Source organism: Rhea americana, unplaced genomic scaffold (genome assembly GCF_003343005.1).
Source record: "Rhea americana isolate MKP2758 unplaced genomic scaffold, rheAme1 scaffold_153, whole genome shotgun sequence".
NCBI classification, from domain to species: Eukaryota; Metazoa; Chordata; class Aves; order Rheiformes; family Rheidae; genus Rhea; species Rhea americana.
In genome coordinates, this window is record NW_028185628.1 from 1,633,655 (window position 1) to 1,657,339 (window position 23,685).

Sequence of the window (23,685 nt, forward strand, 5' to 3'; positions counted from 1 at the left end):
GAGCACTCTACCCGGTGAAGCTATTGTAAGCTGCATATCCTGGTAGCCTCTTTGAAGTGCCTCTCATCTGCAAGGATTGTATTTCTGGAGCAGAYTGCTTGGAAACCTTGAGCTCTGCAGAGCAGAAACTCACAGGTTGTTTTGCTACACTCACCCTACACGAACCCTGAGCTCTTTTCGGTGTTTGGAAATACTGTTTTATGTCAACTGGATTTGGAAATGGATGAAATGATGAAATGTATCTTAAAACGTGGCATTATTTTCCAGTCGATTTCTCACCTTTGAGTAGGAAATGCCTACTTCCGTGACCTCTGCTCATGGAAGTGGGTCAAATTACTTGTCATTGCAAGCGGGAAACAAAACTCCCAGAAATGAATTACATCCATAGATTTGTGTTCCACTGATGCCAGGAAAATAAATTAAAAAAAAAAAAAAGGTTCCAAACTCATGGAGTTACTGTAAAAAATACTGACTAGGCATTTACCCCAACTAAGATAAATAAACACGACTGAAAAGAGGAGAATGCCCAAGCGGGGGGGGGGGAAGGGGGTGCTTTGGCTAAGACTAGCAGGACTAAATGGGAGCAGGAGCCCGGTGAGTCTATCAGTGGAGTGGAATGGAGTCATATCCTTGACAGTATTTTACTGTCAAGAGAGTAGAATATAAAGAGCACCCACAAGATAACCACCTACTTTGTCATTTTTAAACTTAAAACAACCTTTTCTAAAAATCCTTTTAACTGCCTTGATAGAGTTAATTTAATACCTGAATGCAGAGAAAAGTACAAGCTTTTTTGAGTTAAAGAAATATCTAATATGAAATATATTAAAGAAGATTCTTTAGTGAAGGGCTAGTAAAGTTGTCTTACATCTCTTAAATCAAGCTGTGGCACATAATCAGTAAAACCATATCATTTAAACAAAGTTCATAAGTTACAAGTGCACCCTTCTGCAGCTGTATCCTATTATAGCTTGTAACTTAACATACTTATCTTACGGAAGCTGTTAAAATTGGGTTCAGGCTAACAAACAGATATTGTTTAAACCTGTACAAAAAAGGTCAGCAGTTTAGTTGGGAACCAGCAGGTTTTTAATGGAAGGTTGATATCTTCTCTTTTGATTAGTTTTGTATATTTTAAAATGAGTAAGTTGATAATATGCATGTATAGAAAAGACTGTGTTGCAAATGTGAGTAGGTGATACTAATTAATTTTTCCATGACCTGACCATAGGTTTATAAGCTGTTATATATTAGCATATTAGTAGTAATTTCATCAGGATATACCAGTCTCCATGCTATAATTTCTATTCTTCATGTGTAATTTAAGCTATGTACTGTAGTACAAATAAGAACAAGAAAATCTCCACTAAGATAGAACAAAACCAGGCTTACAATAAACACAGTATTATCAGGTAGCATATACTTGGGCACCAACTCTATGCTGAGGATTTCAGGGGCCTTTTCTCTTCTCTACAATAGCTAGTTGCTGCTTGGATTGATCTGGATTTCTTTATACTTGAAATTTCTGTGGAAATACATAGGCTAATATATCCTCTGGTACAGAAATGCCTATAGGTAGTGTGCAGGAGTAAAGGTGCTATGGGTCTTTTTTTCATTGAGCACTTGTCAATCAGAGCTGTGGGTCCATACGAAGTAACCATAAAACTTTTCCTAGTGAACTACTTAGCAGCTAGTTAATATTTGGAATGCACTTAGTGCATTTGCACAAAAAGGGACAAGCCTCCAAAGCTTGAATAACTGTGTGCAATATAGAGAATTTATTGACAAATAGTTCAATTTCTGACAAAGTTCTAGAATTCTAATTTGCTTCTCCTTTTCACTTGCAGTCTCAGAAAAAAGAATATCATCATAGGCATTGTTGAGTACTCAGTAAGACATGTGAAAGGAAAAAGGTAACTTGGTGTAGGCTGCACAGATCTCTGAATAAACCTCTCAGTAAGCCTAAGCAGGCCAAGGTAAACTATTGATCAGAAATTCCATGCTAGATGATCCTATCTAAAACTCTTAAAAGGGGCAGACAAATACCAAGACATCACTTCAGGAAGAAAAGATCGTCTGATTGACAGGTGAGCTGGTGAAGAGCAACATCATCAATTTGACACTGAATACGTTACACTCAGAACTGTTTGCAGTTCCTAAAAGGCTTTAAAGATTTTGGAATAGAACAACAACAACAAAAGAAAGAAAGAAATCAGCTGAACAGCATCCTCAAGAGTCATTTGTCCCAGGTATGTCGTGAAACAGAGGAAGAAGGAAGATGGAAGATGTTGGAGGTAAGAAGATGAGAAAATGCTGTAGGTGCAGAAAGTTTTCTGAAACATCARTATACTTCTGTAAGCTAGCTGATTATAGGTATGGAGGTTAGCTAGAAGAGTCAGCAGCTTAGGTGCAACCAAAGAGAAGGAAGAGCAATAACTGAGTGTGGTTTGCTAACACCTTGAGCTTGGAATGAGGCCAAAAGCCCTCCCCTACAATATTATGAATCGAGTAAGAAGTTTATATCACATGTTACAAAATAAGGAGGAGTACTGACTGCTAAAATTGGGCATTTTTAAGATCTTACTATCAAAACAGCTGTTAACCAAGAGCCGAGCAACTTAGTGCAGGCTTTATTCTTATTTAACAATATTTGGGAAAAATGAGGAGAACTCTAATACAATTTCAGTATCTAAAAAGAGCTATACAGAATTGTAGAACGGTTAGTTATCTAATAAAACATCAGAAGTATTACTGAAATCAGGGAACATAATTTCCACAGAATACAATAATCTAGTCAGTAAAAGACAGTGGTTTGTTTGTTAAAATTTAATCTTGTAATATTTCTTCAAGACATCTGACTTCCTATTGCTACACTGTGTTGAATTTAGAAGCTTGCATTACACAGAGCTAGCAGGGTGCACACTAAATAGAGTAAGGACTGGCTCACTGACAAATCTAGTTCAATGGTTAATGGAGAGATAAAAAAGAGCCAGGCTGATTCTGCTGTGATCCCATAGGGATCTGCTCATAGTCTATCTTAAAAAAGAAAAAAAAAAATCTGCAGCCTATTGCTGACATAAATTTTTTGCTGGTAAAATGTGCAGATGAAACTTAGTTTGTCAGAGCCAGTAAAAAATGAAGACGCATTGCAGTTACACTGATCTGAAATCACTTGGCTAAATGTTCACAAATCAACTAACTATAAAGCAATTCTGCTAGGAACCATGAATTAAGTCAGAGGATTGAAAATCTTTGTGGAAGTACTTAGGTTTCTTTGAGATAAATGATAATATATGTGACATACTAGAGCATGTTTTAGCCTTGAAGAAAAGATGTAGTAAGATACAGTGGTTAAAAAGTGATTTAACAAATTCAGTCTTGAAACAAGGTGGTGTTCTCCAACTGAGTTATTCAACTAGGGAACAGTTTAGCAGACATAGGAATTGATTCATGATTATGTGGAGTCTTTACATTGTCTTACATTTTATATTTAGATTTGTAGTAAAATCTTCAGGCTGTGTATGGAGAAGGAAATGGAGTCTCCCCACTTCGATTCTTCTCTGTTCTTGTCTTTCACCTACTGGCAATAGACTGCATCAGTCTCAGTAGCCTTGCTGCTCTTCTAAGATTGAGCAGAGGTGACAACCACAGCCAAATAAGAAGCCTCTTAGCTTCAGCTGTCTTTCTAGAAGACTCAGAACTTTTCTCCAGCAGTATAACTGATTACTTAATGCTTGCAGTTATTTGTCCTCTCTCGTACCTAAAGTGGAGACTAGCTGTAGCAGAAAACAGGAAGGAGATGCGCTGGACTGATGGTCAGTTACAGTGCTGGGTTGATATGGATGTAGCCTGCTCAGAGTCACTTCAGTTCAGAGGCAAAAGGGAAATCCTCCTGCCTCCCCGTGCTGTGCAGCCAGGAGGGATGCCGAGGGATGCTGCAGCGTATTTGCCTTGTTAGATTCAAGACTCTTGGCTCTAGACATTTCCCACGTAATGTCCTATCCTGCCTACTTGCCTGGGTCTTGCTCTCTTCTACCTCTGCATGTGACATAGCTGAGGACCAAAATATTTTACTCTTAAGTACTCTCCATTCTCATTATGAATATGCTTTTTCTAAGACTTTCGTATCTTCTAGTATCTTGAAATAGGAAAAACAGGCATTTTTTAAAAAAGAAAGAATAATAAACCCCTCAAAGAAACCACATTTCTTTGGCAGTTTTGTTATATTTCCTGGGGTCATACAGTGCCTGATTCAGAGTCTTTGGGTTAATAGTCTTYGACTTCTTTGAAGTTGGATCAGGACTGTAGCTAGTTACTTTTTCTGCATCTCCAACTTACTAGGTAGTAGTATAAAATGTAAGAAAATTAAATAGCACACAATATTGTATTTGGCTTAAGAACAAGAAATAGCCGAGAAAATAATTTAGTAAAATTAACATATATTTGAAAAAAATCTTTCTGTACAGAACATCATCTAATATTAGATCTGGGAAGAGAGTTTCTGGATACTTTACAATATGTTTCAGCAAAAACTCGGGGTAATGATAGCACTGTAGCAATACATTACTTATACTGTAAGCATTTTCAGGCAGAGAATCTACTCTGTGATTGTACAGTATTTAATTGTACAATTAAGTTCTAACTTATATTTGGCTCTCCTGCAGAGGTACTTCAATACAAAATCAGTCATAATACTGGAAACCTCTTCTGTAGTACATTTTAGAGTGGCTCTACTGAGGCAATGCTACATCAGATAAAGGGTTTTTTCCATTTCTTCAGCTTACAAAAATAATTCACATGCAGGAAATGCAATCTCAATCTACATTTTAGCAAAAGAAGAACGATATTATGAGATATAAAAAAGGTAGTATGTCGAGTGATGCATTACATTCCCTGACAGCTGTCAGAAATATAAAAACTACCCTTCTGCACTTCAGCCTTTCAGCCTTTACTTGAACTGCTTATGAAATTCATAAGCTCAGTTTCTTTCCTTGCTTGAGTATCCACATTTCCCTCAAAGAACATTAAAAAAAAAAAGTAGTCAGAATACACCAGTTTATCATAGTACATATGGAGAAGGGAAATGAATTTAATTTGCACGGAGAAAAAATTGAATTACGTAGTAATTTACTCTCTCATTCCTCCCCTGCTGTCAGGGCCCTTGTTTCCTGCTGTCAGGGCGCAGGTCAGACCTGCTGCGGGTTGGGTGGCAGAGGATGTTATCGGTACGACCCTGCAATATCTGAGATGGAAGCTACATAACGAACACAGCAGGGAAAGGCCGGGCGGGYTCCTATTTCCTCTGCAATCAATCTCACGCTTCTGCCCTTCTTTGCCCCTAGGACCAGCAGGGTCGGCCRTGCCCAGGCGCGAGGGCCAGTGCCACGTCAGTGGGCCTGGCCGCAGCCCTGAGACGCTGCTGAAGGCCCCGCTCCTCGCCGCACGCGCGCCAAGGAGCAGAGGAATTTCACCTCCAAAGACTGCTGCCACAGAGCATGCGCAAACCGAGGTTTTTCAAAAGTGGAAACACAGGTAGGATTTTCTGTTAACTTCAGAAATTGCATCTTTTACATGAAAGGACGCTTCTGCTGGTAAGCTTCAAGTTCTTATCAAAAACAGGGATTGCAGCTTTTCAGAGGAAGAGAGACACATATTTTGTTAATTCAGGCAAAAATTGTTTTCTACCTAGTGTTGGACAAAAGTTCCCACGTGGAACATAACCAGTTCAAATATGCAGGCTCAGCACAGAGACGAAGGAGGAAATCCTGAAAGACAGGGCTATTGGCTCAGCTGTCCATTTTATCTACTAACAGGATAATTTAGCAAAGACAAACCACCTTTCACACTCCATGTGTTTTTGCAAGGACTAACTATAGATGCAGGCAAAGTTTTGTATGATGGGGAGGGGCTGGGAGGAGCACAAGAGCCCTCTGGCCCTGTTGCCTGCGTGCCCAGCAGTGTGGTCACTGGATGTGTTTGCGTTCTTATCTCGTTGTTTCTGATAAAGGCTGAAACTAATGTGTTTGTAAAAGCTGTGGACATGCTCTTACAAAAAAAACATATGATGTTATCTTCTTTCCACAGTTTAATCCCTGCTCACGTTGTTTAAATGCTATTAAAAATCAGATGAGATGGGCCAGTGCTACCTAAATCTTTTTGGACTTAACTTTGTGCTGAAGATAAAGAAAATGAATGTAAACTTCAAGGCTGTGTGAACTTCTGTCACCAGTCAGCTTGCTGGCACACACTCACAGCAGTATCAAGCCCAGGTATGTTACTTCTGCGTGAGAATGCCTTTGTGTGCCTTGGAAAACCCAAAGAAAAATGTTACTCCAACCCACTTACGCTTTTCTTTCATTTTAATCATTGCTCCCAGCCTGAGATCTGTGGGTGGTCACAACCGTGTTGTCCAAGCAGCTTGTGCATACACTTCCAATAAAATCCTTGTCAGTAGATCTGCAGGGACGGGTTACCAAGGGTAACTTATAAAAGGGAATGCCCTTCTTCCTCYCCCTTCCCCCCTGTGGCTCCAGTCCTGCACTCGTGCGATGTGTGTACATTCACAGGCTTCACTGCCAGCTCCCAAGACTGCGATGCTAATGCAGGTCTATCCAGCAGCATAAGGATCTCCTGCTGGGTGGCCAGAGAAACAGATGTCCTGCTTAGTTTCGGGAAGGATCGAAATACTGTAGTCATGTGAGAGCAGCATCTTCCTATGTGAATACTCCTACTCATTTCCAAGGAAGTGGTTGTGCAGTCTCCCAGTTTTCAGTGTGAATAGGAATATGGGAATTGGGCAAATAAATAGAGAAGTTTAATACAGAAGTATGTAGGCATTTCCTCAGCTCCTTTACTACCCATGTACTTAAAGTCATTTCTCTCATAGCAATTTAGAAGGGAAGAGTTGATTGTACAAGGCTGATTTTATTAACTCTGACATAGCTGTTGACAAATGAATGAAGTGGAGATTAAATAAATGCCTCTGCACTGTGCCTTGGGGCACAATAGGTTATAATTAGATCTGAATGTGAAGAAAAAAAATCAAATGTTATCCCAACTTTGTCTGTACATCACACAACTGATCAACTTAGACTGAAATGACACCTAGCAATCTTCCAAATTTATCAGTCAAAAAGCTTAGGTAGAACTGGATTTGGGGACACAAAATTAAGTGATCCCATTCACTACTGGAGGAAACTGTAAAAATAATGGAAATAAATGGAAGTAAAATATTGTTTTGTTGAATTTATTGATTTTATCTGTTTTTAATTTGTCTTCTAGCCACAGGCATGGGAAATCTATGGGACTGTGGGTGAGTCTTGTAAAACTTTACTAATTAAATAGAGTTTAAGTTCATGCATTATTCTGCTGAAATCGTAAAGCCATATTCAAATACTGTTGTTTCTGTGATCTGGTTTTGATGCCATTTGTTTCGTAGGATGCGTCAGACCAGTTTACTATGCAATGCTTGCTCTAAAGCATTTCAGAATTAGTGGTGTTTTGGGAGAGACAGTTGCATGTGGCTTGTAAAATGAGAAAAAATGTATAGAACAACTATATGAACAGTTTTGATAAACTGTAAAAAAAAAAGTGCATTTTATTCACAAGTCTGGTATTAAGAGAAAAAAAAAATCACATTCCAAGTACTTGCAGGAAAACCTCTTGTGCTTAAGCAGGATATTGCATTGGCTCTATCTAAATAGAAGCATAAAGATTTTAATATTTGATACTTTAGAGGAGTTTTACATTAGTTAAAAGTGCAATTTAATAGGACAAACTAATCATCACCAGAGGAAGAAAGGGAAGTGACATAAATTTTTCCATGAATGATGTTAAACGGTAAAGATCTTACCACAAGATCAATACTAAATTCAGTGAAGTATGCTGTGGAAAAGTTCTGAATGGACCTGCTGAAACACGGTTAAACGCTAASCTGCGACACCGATGCGTCGAATTGAAATAGCGTTACGGTTTGTTGTACATGCAAATACGGGCAGGTCGATCGCTTCAGTTTTATCGTGCCTTGACTGTAACAGGAATTCGCATTAAATACAAAAAGTGCATTGTTAGGGAAGGCAGGTGTTTGGTACTTACAGTCCTTAAAGGCCAGGGCAGGGTCTCGGTGAGGAAGAGCCTGGGCGATGATGTGCTGCAGGGACTCCCAGGTTCTGTCCATCTCGGCGCCGCGGTCCCGCGCAGCGCCCAGCCGCTGCCCGCATGCCGGAGGTGGTCCGGGCCCGCGCCGAGCTTCCGCGCTTCATCGCGGCGCGGGGCGCCGAGGGCTCCCCCCTCCTCTGCCAATCAGGCAGTGCCCAGCGCCCACCCCCGGCCGCGGGCCCCGCGCCTCCGCGGAGGCACCGCGCGGCTCCCGCGGCCAACACGGCCACCTGCAGGCGGGGCGGGGAAGCCGAGCGGGAGCGAGCCGCTCCGCTCCCGCCCCTCTGCCCGCCCCGCCGCTGCCCGCCGGGGCGGAAGCAGCGGGCTCGCCGCGGCGTGCTTCTGCTCCTCTCCTCGTGCCCCGCCAGGGCCGGAGCTCTGCCGCTGACGGCAGCCGCCCCGCATCAGGCAGCAAAACCGAACCGCTGGCGATGCAGTAGCTTGGACCGATTCTGCCGACCGGGTTCCAGTGCCGCCTATTAAGTGTATTAAAACGCCAGTAAATTAAACTGTTCATATCTATGAGCATAGGGCCCGTGGCTTGTGCAGGGGTCTGAAGAGGTACTGAAAGCAACGCACTGCCAGAGACGTGCTGGCAAAGGCATGAGGCAGAAATGCGAATACACTTCTGTTTTACAGGTGTCACACCTGCTTTGCTCCTTCAGGCTGCGTGAGGGGCTGTTTGTTACAACAGCCATAAGCTATATAAATTAGAGTCACTTTGCTGCTCTAGAATACCTTTATTTCAGTCCCACTAAAGTCTTCCTGGTTTGGAAAAAAAAAAAAAAAAAATCCAAAGTAAGGATGACCGCACTTCCCCCCCCCCCCCCACATTCCCACACAAACTTGTATCTTAGGATGCAGCAGTTGGAAGCTGTCAAACAACCCTGTGCCTAAATCACTTACTTTTACTTAAGTTTTTAACACATGCTGTTGCTTATGTATGTTGTTGAGTGTATGTATATGTGGTACAAACAATGTTTGTYTGCTCTGTATTCACTTTCAAATCCTGCTTGGCTACAAATCCATGCACGCCAACTATTACCTTGTATGCCTATTAAAATGACACATTTTAAACCAATTTTGCTATAACCTATGCATTCCTTGCTGCTAAATATGTGAATTTGTTAAGACTTGTCAAGAACATCATTATTGTCTTAACCTCTGCATTTCCCTAAGTTCACTCTAAATAAAGTAAACTTTGTTTCCTATGTGGACATTCAAACAGAGTGAGTACTATGAAGTTCTTTCTATGTGTAAACTTCATTGTGACCTTTGATGACTTTAGATATTTCAGGAATTCTGCTGCTTGGAAAAAACAAAAGGCTTAATAAAGATATATTAAGCTATAACTTTGAGGTTTAGTTCCTCCCTCGCTAACTCCAGTCTCAGAAGAGTCTAGCCTGGCAGAGTAAGTGAAAATGATAACTTACAGCCATCCATTAGACTACCTCTAAAAGAGCTAATGGTGCTTTAAAGGGACATTTTGAAAATAAACAGCGTAGATTTCCACCATCCCTTCTTTTGTGATGGAGCTGAATCAAGTTGAACAACCTTTGTATATTTTTGGAACCAGTTACCAAGACAGACTTCAGATTGCACACCAAAAAACCTACTCGCTCAGAAAAGTTCTAAATTAGAAGCGAGTAAGTACATGCACATCTCACTCAAAGAATGATGGTTCTTGAAATCTTGTTGAAGTGTCACTGAAAGAGCTGCTTAGCAGATAAGAACCTAGACATGTAAAAATGGAAAAAATACAACCCCCCCCCCATGTTTAAAATGGAAACATAGTTAAATTCACTTGGGTTGCTTTTCTTCCCCAGCTAAAATCATTGACTCTAAAACTGTATCAGGAAACAAGCCTACATACCTCGATTTCAATCACCTACAGTTAAGATTTAATTGAACTTCCTTACTTTTGTAAACATGCTTCCATGCAACTCTGATGGTTCAAGGAAGCACACTTATCTGTTGCATCTTGCTTCAGTGACCCACTGTGGTTATATTTAAGACCCTATGTAGCTGCTGGCTGAGACTATGTTTTATACTGTTCCAGCAACAAAGCAAAAATTTAAAACTTCAAAAGCAAGAGCATGCTGCAAGACAGGCTAGAGGCTGTAACTCTTCAATAGGCAGCAACCCAAATGAGGTATCATCAGGCATACCAGGAACATAGGGTGGAGCAGAACAGATACTATTAATCAGACGTGAGCATAAAATCAAAGATCAAATTCCAAGTTCCTTATTATCCCAGGCAAATAAAATAGATTTAAGATGTCCAAAAAAAAGAAAAAAAAAAAATAAAAGGATTTAAACTTTTGTCAAGTTGGTCTTCCTAAGAAGTGCTCCATCTCACAGGCTGAGCAGATACACTGGGTGGAAGGTTAAACGAGACCAAAGAAAAAGTTGGAACTGCTGTCTCTTCCTTCAGCCTTTTCAGCGCTCACAGACACTTCTCTCCTTTAAAGGATGTATTTTTTTAAAATACAGACACCATCTTATTTTATTACTTGAAATACCTTGCTTAAAGATAAAGATGTTTGTGTTTCTTTAAGGTCTTCAAAGGGCACCAGGAAATTACAAGCTGGAAGTCAGAGTAATATATTTGAAAACAGAAGGTCATCATCCTGTTGGTAAGTTATTAGATACAAAGGAACGAACCTTACTTGCAACTGCACAGGCGCATTCAAAAATCTGAGTGCTTGCCAGATCCGTACAAAACTGGTTTTATTACTTGTCCTTCTGGGGCAAGATTTATATGTGAAARCTTGGAGTGAAGAGAAAATAAATGAGAATTGCTGGGTTCAAAGTATGGGCATTAACATATGRTTTGCTGGTGTTCATACAGGTACAAAAGAGATCTTAGTGTTAACTGTTTCAGTACTAACTGCTATCAGGTTCACATTTCTCTGATCTTTAATTAAACTGAAGAAGTATCTGTTTATAATGTTAGAAGGCAGCATTTTAGATTTCAATTTCATGTCCTTGCAAAAACTGGTTTTAATGTGGAAGGGAAAATCTTAAGAGGAATCTTCTGTACAGCCAAAAATTCTTAACCTTACACTGACACAGAACAATTCATTTTTAACATGTTTGGGAATTACTCTAGTTTAGTTAACCTGTCTGATACCACTGATTCAGTTTAAAATCACAGCCAGTGCTTTTAGCTAGAAAGATAGAACAGGAAGCAGAATGATGTTTATTAGCTTTGGAAAATAACATTCCATTGTATAAAAGGGCTATTGCTCCAGAATATAATTATTTCAAATGTATGTATTACTAGTCTTCTGAAGTTCTAGAGGAAGCTTTAATAAATTATCCCCAGAAACTAGCTGCATCCAAACTTGACTTAATGTTTTGCATATTTTCTCGACGCTGTTTGGTATAAATATTTGCCTCTCCTTTCTGCAGCCGCCGCCTCAGAGCGGCCTTCTGTTGCTTGGTCAGCTGACGCTTTATCTTCTGTTTCACCAGTTCCTACAAGTAAATACATTCAATATCAGTATTTTCTGAAGATCATTTAGTACTAAGACATCCCATAACAATCTTGCACTTCAATACCAACATGCCTTCCACAAGAATGTAAGAGCTGGTAATGTTCTATGCTTGAAGATTTGACAAATGACTTTTAACTTAAACACACAAACAAACAAAAGCATTTCATGCCCCTGTAGAGTAAAGCAGTTTGGCTTGTGTCTGTTTTTCTAGCACCCTGATTTTTATTTAAAGCCTGGGTTACTATGCTCTGAGTACACCTCTTCACCACCAGTGCGGTTAGCAAAGAGGGGCAGTCAGGAACCCTTTGGAATTCTCACTTCCCGYCTTCCCCTGCTGGGAGGCAAGATGCCTTTCCAGCTGAGAGGGCTGCTCCTGTTCAGATTCACAAGGTCAGGACTGTCCCTTGTCTCTACAGCAACAACACTGAAACAGCAGCAGCAGCGACTGCCATTTCCCTAGAATGGCAGTGGTTTTACAGAACTTTCATTTGTTATTTGTACTTATGTTTTCTTTCTCAGTTCTGCTCCCCCTTATAATAACAAACAGTTGTATCTGATGTGTCCTTCTTTTGTTAGGTWCTTAGCATTTCTCCCTTGGCTCTTTTAATAAAAATTGTAGATTCTCTAAATATTCCAGAAGAAAAATTCATCAGAATTAAAACTTTCACTGATGCCATCTTTTGTCAGTTAGGCAGCTGTCATTCTGCACTTTTTACAGGCAGAACCCTGAAGGAAGGCTTCTTTACTTCTCCTCCCTGTGGTCAAGGACAGCAAAAGACTTTCTCTCATAAATTTTTGTTAAAACTAGCAAGAAACTTTGCAACACAGATGTCAGAAATCTCTCATAGGTATGTAATCAAAATTGAAATTCACAAACCTTTACTGCTCAACTACACTATAGAAGTCTCACTAGTCTTTTTATCATGGTCATTTTAAGCCTAAGCAACTATTTAAATGCTTCAGAGAAAACTGATTTGCAGTTTTATTATTTAACCGTTTTGACAGTTCACATAATTTTCTCTAATTAATTAAATTAGAATTGTCCTTACAAAGATTTGTACAAGCACAAGATAACTGTTTTCATCTAGAATAGCTGATTTTCCATAATTCATGACATTCTCTTTTCAGGATAGTCTAAGTTATGGATGTGTCTACTGCTCTTGTTTTATATATGCCTATAAGAATTGTCTACATGTTTAATTTGAAAATATCTTTATGCTGTTTGTTTTTTAATGTTTTTGTCCACTGAACAGAAAGCAAGCTGGATAAACAAAAGAAATGCTAGCAGCAATAACAGACATTGGCTCTCAGCAGCTCAGTGAGTCTTAATCCAGTGCCATTCTCTTGTGTTTTTACTTTTATAATAATTTTCAAATGTTACAGTTAGCTCACTATACATACCCTTTCTTTAGCTCTAACACTCAGAAGTTCAAATAAGATTCCACAATGGGCAGAAAACTTGTTTTACTTASCATAAGAGCATGTATGTATGTGGTCAGTTACTGAGGAAGTGGTATGCAAGATAGTACAGTGTTAAAAATCATTTATGTGGCCAATCTCTAGAAAGCTTCTCCTGCTATTGTGTTTCTTTCTTTTGGAACAGAATACTAGCTAGGTACTTGCCATCTGAGTACTTCTAATRTGTTTTATGTGTCTGCCTACAGAACAAACATCCCCCTAAGCACTCACAAACCTTTCATAGCTACATAATGACACTGCTGCCACCAAGTGGTATTGGAGCATAATTTCAAGCCATTTTCTCTATAAGACTTAGTAGCAACAAATTTTTTTTTTTTAAAAAAGAACTCCTGCAGACTTAATGAACTGGGGACAAAAGAAAAAAACATAGATAAAAAATAGACGTCRAGCACTAGAAGCTAGAGAGCGTCGGGCAGGTCATTCTGGCTCTCGTTTCCTTCATTGCACAGTTCTAACCTAAACCCCTGTCTCCTTAGGGGGACACAAGGCCATCCCCCTAGAATAAGAACTGTGATGACTAACACTGGCATCTGTTTCCTTCCCACATGAAGTCCTAGAAAAATCTGTCAGTCACTTTCTGAATAAAATAAACTTTCTAATAAACTTTCTAACTTTATTGCCATATCTTTAACATACTTATCTTAGAAGAAAGAAAGAAAAAAAAAAGTAAAGCAGCCAAGCATTTTATGAATAATACAGGCACTTAGAGGCCCCTTGTCTAAAACAAGGCTTCTTCATAAAATAAAACACATCACTTAATAGGATGTAGTAAAGCCTTTTTTAGRAGGCTACTGAAGTGGTAAGTAGCAGACCCTGGATTTAAGAGACTGCTTGCATATGAGAATCATCAAATCTAACYAACTAATCACTCTTGCCAGTACTGGGGTTTTCAGACACAATAGTCACAGGATGCATTCTCTTACTGAGCAGTAGAAATGCTTTGGAAAGATAATCGGCACACTTTGACTTTTGGTCCATGCCATGAAAGAGTGAAAACTACACTAACAWGTTCCTCAAAGCACTTGTTACTGCCTACAGAAGAGAGCTGCTAGTGCTGGTGTAGAGCTTTGGTGAAAAGCAGAGCAAAGAGCAACCCATACTGGGAAGTGCTGGAAACTGTTTACTTCTAAAAAATTACAAAAATATTAGCCTTATTTTTCTGTGGGTATGGAACTGCAAACCACAGAGGTACATCATAATGACCATTCAATTCAAAATAATGCTAGAGAACATTTTTATAAATGTTTACTATCTGCTATGTGCAATGGAAGATAGTCTGAGAGTAAACTAGAAAATAATAGTAGCAATTATTACCGGTGGAATGGTTGAACAGCTCCCAACACTGCTGACTGAAGTGATACTTTTAGTCCTGGTTCTGTGCTCATTGACATGAGCCATATTCTCTTCATTTCTAAAATACATAAATAGRTATTTTATTCCATGCAACAAAATAAACATTTTTTGCTATTTACGGCCATTGTTTTCTAATCATAGATTTCTGAAATCTCTGAAAATTCCCAACACAACATCTGAGTACTACAGAGAATTTACAATTGAAATCTTAACTCTTCAAAACATGCATTTTATGTCACGTATATAATAAATTCACTAAAAGAGACTTCAGAAAGCGATAAATAGTATTTTGGATTCTGCATATTGCCTAGACAAGTCACTTCCCTAAAACACCAAAGGGATGAGAAGAAGAGAAGTGCAAGAACTTCCATGCGTATTCAGATACATGAGGAGCTGGCAAACTCAGAATTATAGTTTTATGTGTAAGATAGCAAACCTGAAAGTAAGCAGGAATTTCTAAACAGGTCAGGAAAGGAATTAAAAGCCAGAACAACAGACTGGAAAATATAGTTGAATAATATATTCCAAGGAACGWGTTCTGGCTAACTTAGCTAAGCAAGGGGAGCAAAGAATTGGCTTTAAGAAAGAGCATTCTAWTTATAAATCTAATCATAAGAGCTATTCAGAAGAAGCACTTTAACATCAAGAACTCTTTCACTATCGTTATTAAGTAAAATAAAGCAAAAAAAAAAAAGAGGGAAGAAAAAAAGTCTACACAGAAAATGAATGAATCTATGTATTAATTCCAAAACTAGTTCTTTCACTGGATACTATACCGACAGACAACTGATTGGTCACATATATAGTACCAATCAACAGGTTACCTAGCATGAGATCAACAGGAAAGATATTCACTCTAACATTAAAAAAATAAACTGAAATTTTAGTCTTCAGTTTAAACATGGGTGGCTGAAGAACAGTCCTTGCTGAACTACTTTGAGGATGCCCATTTACTGGGGGGGGAGTGGACACGACTCCTAGACAATCAACGTGAATCTTTACCTGTAGGGTCTGAATTGCTTGTTTAATGTCGACAAGTCAACCAGATCAGGGCATTCATCTYCACCATCTCTGTCACCACGGCCTTCTCCTTGACCTGTCTGATTTTCAGCTTCAGCAGTGTTTTCAGTTATCCTTTTGTCCTCAGAAAAAGCAATTACAGAACTCTCTGCATCATCACTGGTGTTCCACGGGGTAGTTTGCCCTTCAACTCCTTCTAAGGCAGAATTCAACTCTGACATACTCAGCCTCTGTGCATTTTCACTACTTTCAGTCTCATCGGCCTCTTCATTGCAATTCGTCAAGCCTTTAGAGGATCTGCTCTCAGAGAAATCATCCACTTCTTGTATGAAGTCTCCATTGTTCTCTTTATCTGTGCTGAGGAAGTTGAATTTACCTTCAGGATCTTCTACAAATTCTGATGGCTCTATTCTATGATCATCCTCATCAGGACCTGCTGGGTAAAGCAGTTCATCATCTTCCTGCATTTCTTTTGTATAGCCACTGGCAGCAATCTCTATGTCAAGAGAATACTCTCTCCTGAGAAAGCAGTACAAATAAGTTTATTTTAATACATGAAATCATTGTGCTAGTAATATGCCTTATTTTGGATTAAGAATACTATCAAGTTGCACTGTAACTATTCAGATGCTATTTACAGAGTATACTCTGTAACATATGGCACACAGTATGATAATGCTGAGCTTTGGGTAAATCAGTTAACTGACCATAGCCTGATAGTAACAAACTTCTCCTACAGAAGATGATTCCATCTCCACAACCAGCATTTTAGAATAAGCTATTTGATTTTAGTAGGGATATAATCTGATTTAAAGATCTAGTAACGTTTATGCACACAGAACAATAAAGGGTACACTGACATTTGCACAGATTGATGCAAGTGTGGTTCCCTTTTGAAARGGGGCTCAATATGAAATAAAATCCTTTTCATTGCAACAACTTCATTCTTAAAATGTGTGCAAAGTGACTTTTCAAAAGGGACAAAAACATCAAAAAAATCTGAAAATATTAGTTACCATATTTACTGGCATTTTAAAAATAAATTTAAAATTGGGAACATAAATTAATCCTCCATATATCAGATGTGTCAAAYAGGCTTTAAGCAGAGTGAGAACCTGATTCTGCATCACTGTAACATTTCCTAGATATCTCTTGTTTGTATCAAGACTTTGGATCTTCCCCTTCTCAGTGCCAGTAAGCACTGCGAAGTAGGCAGCAGCAGATTTTAAAGTGCACTTCAGCTTTTAGAAATCACTTACAGCAGCTTTAGCTGAAGAAAACAGATCCTTCTTAGAGCAGGAATGACAAAAATATAATTTTAAATTGCATAATTGCACCTATTTTTTCATCTCTCTCATAAATATCCATTATTCTCTTAGCACCAGAAAAAGAAGACATAAATAGAAGAACTCAGATTCATGTGGCATTTTATACCTGATATCCTGGAACGTTGGAAAGAGTTCACTCTCATAGCTGAAACGTTTCTTAAAGAACTCTTTAATACATTTAACGTCTCTATCAAAATACCTGAAAAAATACAGAATTGTAGAAACATAACATCAAGGTAATGAAACTTATTGCACTGGTCAACTTCTACCCTGAACGTCTTGTAATTTAAACTTTATTTAAAAATTAATGTTTTACTGGTGATCTCGTAAGAAAAAGCTAGGGAGACAAACTGCTTACATGCAGTTTATTTCTAAGCTTTTCTTTATTGAAAGACATCATTCTGTTCAAGAACCAGTGAACTAATTGCATGTTTATCCTGAAGAGAATTTCTCTCCATTCACACAATCAAACTAAATTTGTCATGTTGTGCCATGTGACAACAATAGTAGAATCAATTAGAAACAGGCTTAAGAAAATGAGGAGTCACAGCTGACCATTTGCCGTTATCATCATTTGCTAGATTTACTTTGAAAATACCTTTAAGTTTCCACCTACCATTCAGCATTTGGATGTGATGTTGATACCATCTGAGGGAAATCAATCATAGTTACATGGTCGTCATCATCTAATATGAGATTAAACTCATTGAAATCACCATGAATCAAACCGTGATTGGCAAGTTTTACAATTAGATCCATCAATTCACTGTAGACCAAGGCAGGATCTTCYATTTGGCGCACCTGACATCTGGAAAGTTAAATAAAATATTCTGAACTTTCCAGGACTTAAATTATATGAAATATGTACAAGGTAGATGAAATATATCTTACAGGATCACAGGGTAGTTCAGGCTGGAAGAGATCTCATGAGATCTCTAGTCCAACCTCCTGCTCTCAGTAGCAGCGATAACTAGGTCTTTCTGTAGTCAGATCAATAGGCTCCATTACATTTGCTTTCATAAAATGTATTTTATAGAGTAACTCAGGGGAAAACAAAAACAAACAAACAAAACTCCTCCCTGAACCTATACTAGTGAAAGCAAAGCAGCTTAACRGGGCAAAATACAGATCATCTTCTCTTTACAAGCAGACAAAGAAAGAAGGCAGTTGTTTTGTTACACTAACCACTGTCAAGAAGAGGTCAGCATTTACAGTTACTTCATGAGATATTTTGGTCTGAGTGCAGCAGTACAGTGTTATGAGAATGAATCATTTTCATATAACACAAACAAAGTACAGTGGAAGTCTAGCAGCTTTGTATAAGGCTGCTGTCAAAAATTTTCATGTGAATACTAAAATTAATTGGAAGTAGAAGTTATGTTAACTGGCCCCTTGCAAGATCTTGGCATATTTGAAATATCTCATCCACTACAGCCTTTCCTTCAGGTCAGAACTGCAGAACAGTGACATTAGTAAACTCTCACTSCTGATGCCCATATGGAAGTGCTTCATCTACAGCAAAGATAAACATAGGTTATTTTGGACTAGACTGAGTATTAAACAGACCTTATGCATTCAGCTGTGCAAACAGATCAAGCTACCTCTTCACATACAAACTTYAATGATATTTAATGTTTCTAGATGTTAAGCAACTCAGTGAAACATTCTCTGAAGCAACAACAAAGCTAATTATACCTGATATTCTAGGTGTATAAAGCAAAGAAACTCATTCTTTTTAAAAAAGTTGTAAGATGGTGAGTTGTAATTTTAGCTGAATTACCACTGCAAGGATCATAAACTGAAGCCAAAGAAAGATCTCAACATGAAAGGCATACAGGATACACAATTTCTATGTAGAAAACAGTTCTAATAGTAACCTATGCCTCACTGTTCTTTTGATGTATTCCATAATCAAAATATCAGCCTAATTCAGCAATTTCTTTGGACAAAAGAAATACCAGCGTCTTTGAATAAAGAGATAACAAAGAMGACCATAACTAGACAGAACTATAGCCCATGTAGGCTAGGAAGCACGAGTATGTCACAATTGACACATATGCCAAGGAAAAACGCAAACCCTGTTGCCTTATTAAACCTAACATTGTCAGGATTTCTATTACACAGAGAATTCAAGCTTCAGTACTTACAAGGGATAACCATTAATAAGTTCCATAACTACTGCATGCCTGTTGTAGTCCACAGGTTTTGGAACAGGAAACTTTCTGTCATGCAAAGCCTGGAAAGAGACAACAACAATATGCTGAAAAATTAAAGTAAATGGTTAAGAAAACATTACGTATATTAACAAACTCCCATCTACGCTAAGCAATAAATACTACTGTGGAAGTAGCACAATAGAGATTTATGCAAYGGTAACTAGAAGCATCAAAGTACATGCTCAAGTAGGAAGGCAGCACGACATCCCTCTGAATTTTCACCGTAAAAACAAATTACATTCGTAAGTTCAGACACTAAACATACTTCTATCTTGTCCACACTTTAATTATCTTGCATCTGGAAGAAAAGAAAATAGAATAGAAAAAAGACAGAATCAAATCTAGTGTGTTAGTCCAAGTAATCAACAGGAGCAAACTAGGAATAGTGCAGCAGGCACTAGAAAATGATTCCGCATTTTAAGTTGTTGACAATTCATTTCTGTCTGGTTTGTTAACTCAGTAAACACACAGAGTTTCCGTAAGTCAGAAGTTCATTTCTTAAATATTAGCAGCCAGCATTGCTCCACACTGCAAATGGAAGTGATAATATTTTGAAGCACTCCTATTAGCCTTCTCTGATGCAAACTTTGTTTTTCACTTCATCCAACACTCAACTTCTTTATTGGTTTGTTCTCTTCTTCAACTCAAGTGACTGAGTACTCCTACTTCTAACAGATATGAACAGGAACCTCAATAAGTAAATAAGTCATCAAGAAAATGATTTAACTGAATTCCAACTATCATTAAAATTCTTAACTTAAATTGCTGAGTATAGAAAACAGAGGCAGAGAATTATGTGAATGGGATCCTGTGAACAGGTTGCCAAGAAAGTTTGTAGAATCTCCATCCTAAAAATATTTTCAAAACTCAACAGGATGAGGCCCTGAGTGACCTGATCTAACCTTTAAGCTGGCTCTGCTTTGGGCAGAAAACTGGACTACATGACATCCAGAAATCCCTTCCAACCTAAATTATAGAGTATCTTTTATGCCTAACAAGCAAGTATCACTAGTACACGTTGTGTTCCAAATTAGATCTATGTCTAGTCTGGAATTTGTTTTGACACTTTCCTGACTACAACCCTAAGAATACACCACAAATATGTTAACAGAAAGAATCCAAATTAAATGACAAGACTAAAAACGCAGTGAAGATGGTAAGGCATAACTCAGCATTTCACAGGTTTTCCTCAGGACGTGAGCTCATGGACCAACAAAATGATATTGGAATGTTTTTCTTGGCTTTTCCAAAGAAGTTAAGTGCAACAACAGTATGTTTAATCGCTGCCTTGTTAAGATAAAGGTGGTTGGAGAGTTGTGTATATGTCATTTGTCCACAAATAACACTATCTGAACTTCTCACATGAAATCTATTTCCATGTCATATGGCTTTCACGGCATAGCTTCATTTTACCGCTTGAAAGTATACAGCAGGTATACCACAGAAATTACCTGAAATGTGTACTTCAAGTCCAGTAGAGAAAACATGTAAATCTTACTAGTATTGCAAGTACGAATGGATTGAAACAAAAATCTAAAGAGTATCTTCCAGTCTATTACACCATTGTTAATTTAACGTGAACAACCACCTACCTTCATATAGGCAAACTCCTTCATTGCTGCTAGCCGGGATAAATACAGCCATGACATTTTATGCCTGTGCTTGTGGTAGTCACGTTTATTTTTAAGGCTGCGAAAGGAAGTTCTTCCAAGCCTGTGCAATTTCAACGCAAATTGCTGCTCCTCTTCATTTGCAACAATATAAATATCTAGAAGACAAAAGAAATACTGGCACACATCTAAAATAAATAAACGGCATCTAACAGGCTAGTATCTGATGAAAAAGTGCTGCAAGTAATTTGTTGCTTCACTTCTTACAACTGCTACTTCCAGCATGGCGAGACCACCTACACTTACTCTGAGTTACTAAACACAACTATATTTACATATTGTACACTAGAGATCTGAACACGAAAAGAAATTATTGTCAAAGAGATTATGGTGCACCATTAAAATAAACTTTGATGTGATCCAAAACATAATTTGGAGTGGGAGATTAGAAAAAAAAAAAAAGAGAAGAAAAGAAGGAGGAACAGAGACAATTCAGAGTGCCTGACTCAAGGTACCTATATTTAGGCTAATCTCTCCAGTCTACCTATATACCAAAGAAGAAATATAAATTGCTCTGAAAGAAAATTTACAGCAGAAGCCAAACTTCTTAATCATACTCTGGGGGACTCTTTCTTTCTGTTAACTGGATAGAGAACCAAACAAACCAGCCTCTTAGTTTAGAGTTAATAATAGCCTATGTTTCATTTCTACCATTTGTCCTCAATAATGGTCTTTCTCATTCTTCAAGGAGTTTCATGCTGTGCCAGACTAAAATCTGCATGAACTTAAGAACAACCAAGACAGTACTCCAATAGTTCTAGCACTATTCTGACTTCCTATCTCAGAAAAGCTRAAGTTATCTTTCTGTAAAATGGTTCAAAATTTTTCACCAAATATGAGACAAAACCCACCTGCCTGAAAGTTTCAAGTGACTGTCCAAAAATTAGACAGAACAACCAAAGTGAAAGTCATCTTCTCAAAAAACAAAAACAAAACAATTAAATGCAGCCAGCAGCCTCACAGAGCATTTCTAATAGTGACCCATAAATCTTAAAAGTTTGGCAGATCAACTGACATGTTTATCTAGAGGAAATGTTACTCATTTTTTAGCAAAACACTTGCAGCAATACCTCTTTCTTTGCTTAAAAATTACCAAAAACATTTTTCAAATTACCTGATTCTTTACCAACACCCATCTGGTTTCCAACAGAATTGATGACTTGCCGGGAAGACAGAGTTTTCAAAGCAAGGTAATCATATCCTGCATTAGTTAACCGGTAGCCCTGGACAGCTAAATGAGAATGAATTGCAGAATGTTTTATTCCTTATTATGTATACATTACCAGTAAAAAAAAAATCTCATTTTAGTTTATTTCTTATTTCAGCTTATGGTAGGCAAAAACCTGTTCTCTCCCTGTTGCCTATTATCATCTGTCAAATTGGGCTGATACAGATGTTTAAGTACCTACAAGTTTTACRAAAACTAACAGCTCAGTAAAAGACAGATAGGCTTGTTACCCTCTCAATAATGGAGGCAATGGGAGCAGTTTAAATAACATAGGAAAGCTCAAAGAATATTTTGGAGAGTAGGAGACAGACAGGATTTGGGATTTTTTTGAAGATCTAGAGGGATCCTCACTCTTAAAYCTCTGAAGAACTGAGACAGGAAGGCAATTTCATGCAGACTGCCACAGCATGTTTGCGGAGCCCCATGCAACCACAAGGCTGAAGGAAAGGACCTGCGCAACTACTACTTGTTACATGACAGGGAATAATAATTAAAAAAAAACCATTACTAACTGTTTCTGATGGGATGAAGGGTACCAGACTCTTCTGTAGTCTGCTCCAGCTTGTGTATTATGATAGTAACGGTAACCCATTTGGGCTGATACCTATATGCCTTTGAATGCTGCCCTAACTGGTTATTCTTTTATTTTTGTTGAATTTTGTGACTAAGCAGGGGAACGTTAACTATGTTCCTCTATTCCGGCTCTCACCTCTATTGGCACGAGCAGCTCAGCAGAGAGCTGCAACGCTTGGGGCTGCACATATCCAGGCTCCCAGGCTGGGCACGAGAGGGCCGGGCCAGCAAGTGCCCTGGGTGCCCGCCCACACAGGCGAGGTCCAGCACGTCCGCATGAACCACTGCGAGGCATTTGTCCGAGGGAGGGAGGCCCAATATAAAATTCAAACTCACTTTTAGTTCGTTCATAAGCCAGGAGTTTGTGCTTCGACAGCTCTCTCAAAATTTTGTTGCAACCCCCATGTTTAAGGCTGGCGATGGACGCGATTAAGCTAGCAGGGACAATTTCATGGTTCTTCATGCCCATTTCCACCTAAAATAGCAAAGGGGAAAGAAATCTGTCGGTCCTCCAGTCTGACAGTGAAACAGCGTCAGACCCACCAGGAGACGCGACCACTTCGCGGCAGCGACGCCCGCCCGCCCGCCGCGGGCCCGGCCTCCCATCCGCGCACGGGTCCTGCCCGACTCTGCTTAGCTAGGCGGCCCGGCGGGCCCCCCTCGTCGCCCCACGCCGAGCTGCCCGGCTCACCGCGGTCAGGACCCTGAAGTGCTCCCGGGAGAGGTACCGCAGCATCACCACGTTCAGCTTCCCCATGGCCGCCGCGACCCACGCAGCGCCGCGACCCACGCAGCGCACCGCACCGTCCCCGGCCGCGCGGCGCCTGCGCACGCGCCACGGGCCCGCGGCGGCGCCTGCGCAGAGCTGCCAGCGCCGGCCGCGGCCGCCACGCCCAGCCCCTTACCGGGCGCGGTCGCTGCGCGGCACAGGTCCTGGCAGCTGCGTACACACCCGCGTCCTCGGCCCGGCCTGCCTGTGCCTCACTGGTCACTTAGTCATTACCGGATCAGCAGTGGCGCAGAACAAGCCCTGGCTGGGAGGCTTGGCCGGAGTCCGCTCCCTGCGGCGAAGGAGTGCGTTGGGTCGCCGGTAGTACATCTGCCAGGACCGACTACCCACAAGAGACGCCCCTGCTAAGGCACGAGGCAAAGTAACGGTCG

The 23,685-nt window shown here is 39.4% G+C and overlaps 2 protein-coding genes and 1 long non-coding RNA gene across 4 annotated transcripts in view; 1 reads left to right on the top strand and 2 right to left on the bottom strand.

Moving 5' to 3' along the window:
• LOC146598789 (uncharacterized) overlaps positions 1 to 4,335 on the top strand; it is a 34,788-nt gene extending 30,453 nt beyond the window's left edge. Inside the window, exons 7-8 of the long non-coding RNA XR_014895206.1 lie at positions 2,088 to 2,294; positions 3,495 to 4,335. This is a non-coding gene — a long non-coding RNA (uncharacterized LOC146598789). The remainder of the gene's footprint in view (positions 1 to 2,087; positions 2,295 to 3,494) is intronic.
• LIX1 (limb and CNS expressed 1) overlaps positions 1 to 8,377 on the bottom strand; it is a 37,442-nt gene extending 29,065 nt beyond the window's left edge. The window contains exon 1 of the mRNA XM_085299754.1: positions 8,095 to 8,377. Within this exon, the coding sequence (XP_085155880.1) occupies positions 8,095 to 8,176 (82 nt within the window). The 5' untranslated portion in view covers positions 8,177 to 8,377. The remainder of the gene's footprint in view (positions 1 to 8,094) is intronic.
• Positions 8,378 to 10,870: 2,493 nt separating this feature from the next.
• RIOK2 (RIO kinase 2) lies at positions 10,871 to 23,525 on the bottom strand. 2 transcript variants are annotated; one of them, XM_085299753.1, is made up of 10 exons: positions 23,430 to 23,525; positions 22,861 to 22,999; positions 21,838 to 21,954; positions 20,646 to 20,821; positions 18,985 to 19,073; positions 17,454 to 17,645; positions 16,944 to 17,036; positions 15,492 to 16,028; positions 14,451 to 14,547; positions 10,871 to 11,637 (listed from the first exon to the last, which is right to left on the bottom strand). In XM_085299753.1, exons 2-10 carry the CDS (start codon positions 22,991 to 22,993, stop codon positions 11,476 to 11,478), a joined length of 1,596 nt encoding a protein of 531 aa, XP_085155879.1. In that variant the 5' UTR covers positions 22,994 to 22,999; positions 23,430 to 23,525; the 3' UTR covers positions 10,871 to 11,475. The 2 variants fall into 2 exon arrangements, with proteins under 2 accessions (XP_085155879.1, XP_085155878.1); XM_085299752.1 differs by lacking the exon at positions 23,430 to 23,525 and adding an exon at positions 23,216 to 23,365.
• Positions 23,526 to 23,685: the final 160 nt, after the last annotated feature.